The sequence below is a fragment of the Petaurus breviceps genome, unplaced genomic scaffold, assembly GCF_028583685.1.
Source record: "Petaurus breviceps papuanus isolate PSGF00001 unplaced genomic scaffold, PetGlider_PUasm1.0 688, whole genome shotgun sequence".
Lineage (NCBI taxonomy): Eukaryota > Metazoa > Chordata > Mammalia > Diprotodontia > Petauridae > Petaurus > Petaurus breviceps.
Window position 1 is genome coordinate 22,722,479 of NW_027186457.1, and position 7,545 is coordinate 22,730,023.

A 7,545-nucleotide genomic window follows, 5' to 3' on the forward strand; every position below is an offset into this window, starting at 1 on the left:
CACACACACACACACACACACACACACACACACACACACACACACACAAAACAGCTCCAGACCACCAGGAATTTACATTCTAATGGAGTAGACAGCACACAAAGGAGATAGGGAGGGGCATTTTGTTTTGGAAAGCTGGGGATGGTGAGTGGGAACAATGGCAGAGCTGATTTGATAGTTCAGGGTTCTAGAGATAGAGGGTGGAAATGGGAGAGAAAAGATGCTCTTCCAGAGCAGGGCAAGGTGACTGGTGAGGATAGACTGAAGTATAGCTGGTGGCTTTTTCTGAAACAGTGAAGAGTTTGCCAGGATGGAAATTTCTCCAGGGTGGGAAGGAGGAATGATGATGATGATGATGATGATGACAGCTAGTATTTATATAGCACTTTAAATTTGCAAAGAGTTGTACATGTGTTATCTCATTTGATCCTGGGAGGTAAGTACGATTATTATACCCATTTTACAAATGAGGAAACAGAGGCTGAGAAAAGTTAAGTGATTTACCCAGGGAAACATAGCCAGTGTCTGAGGCAGAATTCAAACCCAACTCTTCCTAACTCCAAGTTCAACACTCCAGCCATTGCTCTCTAGATGCCTCTAGGTGAGGAGATAGCTTAGAGAGAAGGTGGGAAACTAAAGCAAGGTTAGGGCTATTTCTGAAATAATGGTCTTAGGGCACCTAGGTGGGGCAGCAGCTAGAGTGCCAGGCCTGGAATCGGGAAGGTCTGAGTTCAAATCCAGCCTGAGACACTAGCTGTGTGACTCTGGGCAAGTCACTTCACCCTGTTTGCCTCAGTTTCCTCATCTGTAAAATTATCTAGAGAAGGAAATGGCAAACCACTCCAGGATCTTTGCCAAGAAGACCTCAAAGGGGTTACCACAAAGAGTTGGACATGACTGAACAACAACAAAGACTTGGTCTTTCAGAGTTGCTTGCTGTATTAAAATAATAAGTTACTTGTTCTGGGAATCTAGGGCTTGAACCTAGCTCTTCCTGACGTGAAGGTGGACGCTCTCTCCACTAGGCTACACTGCTTTTCATCTGTTTCTGTGTTTGCATGTGTGTGGATATGCATGTATGTGCATATAGGTGTGTTTGCATGTTTATCATGCACAAAGGCTGAATCTTAAATGTAACTTGAGGCAAACTGAATTTTGCCAGTTTTCATGTCAACACTCTACATGGCCTGAATAGTTGAATTTCATGTCATTAGGAAAATGCATCTATCAAGCACTTAATAGAGTGTGGTCTTGTATAAAAGGAATTAACTCCTCCCTGGCCACTAGGAAGCTTAGCATTGGAATGAAAATCAGCAGCCCCAGAATCGTGGTCTTCTGGGGGCTGTGGGGCATCTTTCTGAAGCTATTGGGCCTTGACTAATCCTTTACCTGCAGAGGCACCCCTACCCTACCCTGGCATGTGGGCGCACACCCTGACAGGGCCCCGAGCTGACCTGGACTCAGGAGTCCAGGACAGAGCTCCTCCTGGGGCCTGCCATGCAGGCCCCCGAGCTCGGGCCACCCCTGACTGTGAATTCTGGGCTCGAAGGCCCCCCATGGGGTGGCACAGAGCACCAGGGATCTCAGATGTGATGATGATGGTGATTATGAACAGCAGGGGCCGTCTGGAGGATCATCTCCTCTGCTCATGAATATTCATCCAAATTCACTGCTCACAGAGGGCCGCCTTCTCACTGAGCGGCTTCTACTGGGAAATTCTGAGAGTTTTCTTACCAGCTGGCTTGTGCATGAGTGCGTGTGTGTGCATATGTGCATGAGTCTGTGTGCACGCATGTGTGTGTGCGTGCGTGTATGTGTGTGTGTGTTCACGGTAGATGACCCTGGCCTTTGGGAAGCAGGCAAACCTGGACTGAAAGCCTGCCTCTGACACTCAGTGTTTGTATGACTGGACAAACCACTTTCCCTCTGTCTGCCTCAGTTCCTTTATCAGTAAAATGGGGATAATCATAGCACTGGCTTTCCAAGGCTGCTGTAAGGATCCAATGAGATTATCTATGTAAAGCACTTTGAAGACCTCAGAGGTCATTTAAATGTCACATAAGATTATTATACACCACTGAATCTGTTTCTAACCTTAGTCTAGCGGTTAACCTATAGGCCTAGGTGTAGCTGGCCTCAGCTGTCAGCATACATGGCTCTGACTATAATCAGGGAGGCTGGAAGGAAGAAATGGAGAAAGGGAGGGAGGAAAAAAAGGAAGGGAGTAAAAGAGGAAGGGAAGGACAGAGGAGGGGAGGGAAGGAGGGAGAGAACAAGGGAGAGATGGAAGGAAGGAAGGAGGCAGGGAGGGAAGGAGAGAAGGAAGAGAAGAAGGGAAGGAAGGAAGGAAAGAAGGAAGGAAGGAAAGAAGGAAGGAAGGAAGGAAGGAAGGAAGGAAGGAAGGAAGGGAGAAGGAAGGGGGGAAGGGAGGGAGGGAAGGAAGGAACCAAACATTTATTATGCACCTGCTACATGCTGGTCACTGTGCTAAGCATTTTTACAAATACTTCTCCATCTCCCTGTGATTCTCTTCCTCTTGGGGTCTGTTTCCTGGAATCAGTGAACTGATTTTGAAATGTCACTTTGAGGTGTGATCTGTAATTCTTCATCCTGTGGAATTTCTTCCTTTCTAATTCACTCCAGGGATTAATTCACACCTCAGATAGGGATCACTTGGCCCTACTACATCTTTTACAGTTGATTCAACACCTCCTTTTTTGATCTCTTTTCTGTGATTAGGTCCTGGCCTTCCAGCAACACTCTCTTGAATAAATCTATATGGAATATATAGAAAATGAATCTAAAGCAGTTTGCAGAAGGAGTGCACTCGCCCCTGGGGGAATCAGGACAGGCTCATGATAGCTAGAATTTGATAAGGGTAGTAATGCTAGCTAGAATTTATAGAGACCTTTCAGGTTTGCAGACACTTTACAAATGTTATATCATTTGAGCCTTCCAATACTGTAGCAAGAGAGATGCCAGTACTATCCCCCCATTGTACAGATGTAGGAACTAAGCCTGATTGTGCTTAAGTGACTTGCCCAGGGTCATCCACAGCTAGTAGGTGTCTGATTCAGGATTTGAATTCAAGCCTTCCTGCAGGTCTAGAACTCTGTTTACTATACCACCTAGCTGCCTAAGCTTCCTGCATCTAATAGCATTTTCTGAGTGTTGAAGGGTGTCAAGGATGCCAAGAAACAGGTGAGGAGGGAGTCCTTTCTAGGCATAAGGGGACTGACATGGAAGATGGACCATTGTGTATGTGTGAGTGTAACTGTGAATATGCTAATATGGGCGAACACAGAGTGTGTGGAAGGAATAACAAATAGGTAAGAAGACTGGAAGGGTGTAAGGGCCCAGGCTGGGAAGGGTTTTAAAAGCCAGATGATGGAGTTCATATTTGATTCTAGGGATAATTGGGAACCACTGGGGTTTATTGAATGAGGAGGGTACTCAGATCTGTGCTTGGGAAAAAAACACTTTTGTGGCTGTGTGGAAGATGGACTGGGGGGAAGATTAGGAGGGGGGATGTTTGAGATAAGTAAATAAACCATTGCAATCATCCAGGTGAGAGGAAATGAAGGCCCAAAGGGCAGCTAGGTGGTACAGTGGATAAAGTGCCAGTCCTAGAGCCAGACAGACTATTCATCCTGAATTAAAAGCTGACCACACTTTCTAGCTGTGAGACCTTGGGCAAGTCACTTAACCCCATCTACTTCAGTTTCCCCATCTGTAAAATAAGCTGGAGAAGGAAATGGCAAGTATCTTTACCAGGAAAATCCCAAGTGGGTCACAAAGTGTGAGATATGACTAGAAATGACTGAAATGAAATGAAGTCCTGAACCAGGGTGATGGCCATGCTATTGGTGAGAAGGGGATGTATTAAAGAGGAGTCATGGAAAGAGAAACAACTGGGAAAAAAAACAAGTCAAAGGAGTTGGGTTCAAACTACATCACTTAACCTCTCCAGGCTTAGTTTCCTCATTTGTAAAATTAGGGCTTTGGACTAGATAATCACTACGGCCCCTTCCAGTTCTAGATTTTTGGTTCTGTGCTCTATGATCCTATGACCTACCCCACATTATCCAACTCATAGGGAGTCAAGGTCTGAGGTCTCCTGACTCCGCATTCATTGATCTTTCCAAATCATAGCACCTAACTCAGTGTTGGACACATAGTAGGTAGTCAACAAAGACCACTGATTGTTGATTGATAAAAATGAATTCCCATGTCCCCAGTTTAGGATTACCAAGATATATCTAGTTCAAACTTATAAGCAGCTACAGTGTTGAATGCAACATCACATCTTAAAATTAAGCTTGCACTTTAAGGGAAAACAAGAAAGCAGATTTGTCTATGAACCTAGAATGGAGTACTTACATGAAATGAAGCTCCAGAGATACAATCCAAGCGGGCCAAGAAGAGTTTCATAGGGTTTGCCAAAAGCGTTGTACATGAAAAAGGCTGTCCCTGCCATTGTCAACACAATAAGAATTGTTGAGAAGAGAATGATGTTTACATGGATGCTCACAGGGATGACTTTGACCAAATCTGGAAAAACTGAAGATTTAGGAAAACACAGAGGATTAGAAGTCTTTTTTCGATGGACTAAAAAGAGAATTCACTGTAAAATCTTCCCCCCCCCTTTTTTTTGCCTTTTGGAGGGCAATTGAGGTTAAGTAACTTGACCAAGGTTACATGGCTAGTTTTTTTTGTGTGAGTATTGTCTGAGGCCGGAACCAAACTTTGGTCCTCCTGACTCCAGGGCCAGAGCTTTATTCACTGCACCACCTAGCTGCCCTCCCCTTCTTCCTTTTGGGGACAATATAAGTTCTTTTGAGCTTGTACAAGGAACTCCACCTCTCAACTCTGTGTATGTTGCCCATTCCTGCAACTCTTTTCCTCTTCTCCTTTGCCTCCTGACTGGCTTCTTTCTTCAAGTCTCAGCTAAGGTCCCACCTTCTGCAAAAGCCTTTTCCAACACTTCTTAGTGATTAAAGGAAGAAAGAAGGTAGAAGCAGGAAAACTCCCTGCCTTCCCCCCATAACTACCTCAAAGACCTATAAAAAATGACTATGCAAACTTTCGAGCTACAGAACTGCAAAGTGATAGAGAGAAACCTCCCACTGAAGGCAGCCCAGCAGGGGCACAGGAAGGGTCCATCACAGCATGCTGGGAGCAAAGCCCAGCCCCGCATGAGCCCATGGTTTTAGCCTCAGGGCGGCCCTGACCCTGGAGTGGACTTCAGAGAGTGGATCACCAGCAGCTGTGGTGGTCTCCAGATTTATCAACCCATAAATGCCAAAGACAAAGTGAGAGGCCAGTGGACTTTGGGAACAGGGAGTGTGGTCTGGCCTCTGCCCCCAGAGGGAGAAGTGGCTGAGGTACAGTGGTCACCACCACGGCATGGCTGCTTCAGAGCTCTTGGCCTGCAGATGGTAGGGGTCCAAGTGACCAGTCTGAGGGGTAATCACTCGTGCTTTAATCGGCTTGGATCTGGACTGCTGACAAGGGTGGAGTTCCTGAGGTGGAGGACCAGGTGCCAGAGCCTGTGGAGGCTTCAGAGGGGGCACCCAACTAATAGCTCCAGCAACTGTGAAAACCCAGCAATTTTGGACAAAGCTCTCCTCTCTCGAGGCAGGGTTCTACTGTGGCAAAAAGCTCAAAAGTCAAGTAATTAAGTGGCAACATGAGCAAGCAGTGGAAGCAAAGCAAGCACAGCAATCCCACTTTGGATTACTTTTTTGGGGACAAAAAGGATTAAAGCATGGAACAGAAGGAAGACAACAAAGTCAGAACTCCGGTACCAAAAGCTTCCAAGAAAAATATGAATTGGTTACAGGCCATAGAGGAGCTTAAGAAGGATTTTGAAAACCAAATAAGAGAAGTGGAGGGAAAATTGGAAAGAGAAATGAGAATGATGCAAGAAAATCATGAAAAAAAGAGTCAACAACCTGACTGAAGAAAATAACACTTTAAAAAAATAGACTAACTCAAATGGCAAAAGAGGCTCAAAAATCCAATGAGGAGAAGAATGCCTTTAAAAAAAGCTGAATTTGCTAGATGGAAAAAGAATCCCAAAACTCACTGAAGAAAATAATTCCTTCAGAATTAGATTGGAGCAAATGGAAGCTAGTGACTTTATGAGAAATCAAGATACTATTAAACAGATCCAAACAAATGAAAAAATAGAAGGCATTGTGAAATATCTCACTGGAAAAACCACTAACCTGGAAAATAGATCGAGGAGAGATCATTTAAAAATTAATGGACTACCTGAAAGCCATGATCAAAAAAAGAACTTAGAAATCATCCTTCAATAAATTCTAAAGGAAAAAGGCACTGATGTTTTAAAATCAGAGGGCAAAATAGATGTTGAAAGAATCCACCAATAACCTCTTGAAAAGATCTCCAAAAGAAAACTCCTAGGAATATTATAGCCAGGTTCCTGAGTTTCCAGATCAAGGAGAAAATATTACAAGCAGCCAAAAAGAAACAATTTGAGTATTGTGGAAACATAATCAGGATAACACAGGATCTGGCAGCTTCTACATTAAGGGATTGAAGGGCTTGGAATATGACCTCTGGAGGTCAAAGGAGCTAGGATTAAAACCAAGAATCACCTACCCAGCAAAACTAAGTATCATGTTTCAGGGGAAAATATGGTTATTCAGTGAAATAGAGGATTTTCAAGCATTCTTGATGAAAAAAAAAAGAGTTGAATAGAAAATTTGACATTCAGATACAAGAAGCAAGAGAAGCATGAGAAGCTAAACAGGGAAAAGAAATCATAAGGAACTTATCAAAGTTGAACTACTTACATTCCTACATGGAAAAACAATAATTATAACTTATCAAACTTTTCTCAGTATGAAAATAGTTGAAGGGAATAGAAATGTGTGTGTGTGTGTATATATATATGTATATATATATATATACACACATATATGTCTATATAAGAGGGTGAATACATATGTGAGTGTGTGTATATGTGTGCACAGGTATACATAGACAGAGGGCACAGGACCAATTCAATAGGAAGGGATGATACTTAAAACATGAAATTGAGAGGTGAGAGAGGAATATAATGAGAGGAGATGGAGAGAGACAGAATGGGGTAAATTATCTCATATAGAAGAGGCAAGGGAAAAATTACAATGGAGGGGAAGAACAGGAAGGCAAAAGGGAATGGGTCAACTTTACTCTCATTAAATTTGACTTAGGAAGGGAATGACATACACGCTAAACAGGGTATCTCATTCTATAGGAGAGTAGGGGGGAAGGGGATGAGAAGGGGATGATGGAGGGGAGGGCAGGTTGGGGGAAAGGAAGTTAGATGCACACACTTTTGAAAAGGGACAGGGTCAAAATAGAAAATAGAAAAATTAATGAGATAATAATGAGATTAATGAGATAATATCTATTATCCCCATTAATGAGATAATATCTATAAAGTGTTTAACAGTGTCTGGAGCACAGTATGTCTTACTTTCCCTTCTTTCTCATCCTTCCTTTCCCCTTCCCCTTCTCTTCCTTTCCCCTTCC

At 43.4% G+C, this 7,545-nt stretch overlaps 1 protein-coding gene across 1 annotated transcript in view; it reads right to left on the minus strand.

Moving 5' to 3' along the window:
- CLRN1 (clarin 1) overlaps window positions 1-7,545 on the minus strand; it is a 51,729-nt gene that overhangs the window by 9,375 nt on the left and 34,809 nt on the right. Inside the window, exon 2 of the mRNA XM_069104446.1 lies at window positions 4,381-4,560. Coding sequence (XP_068960547.1) covers window positions 4,381-4,560 — 180 coding nt within the window. The remainder of the gene's footprint in view (window positions 1-4,380; window positions 4,561-7,545) is intronic.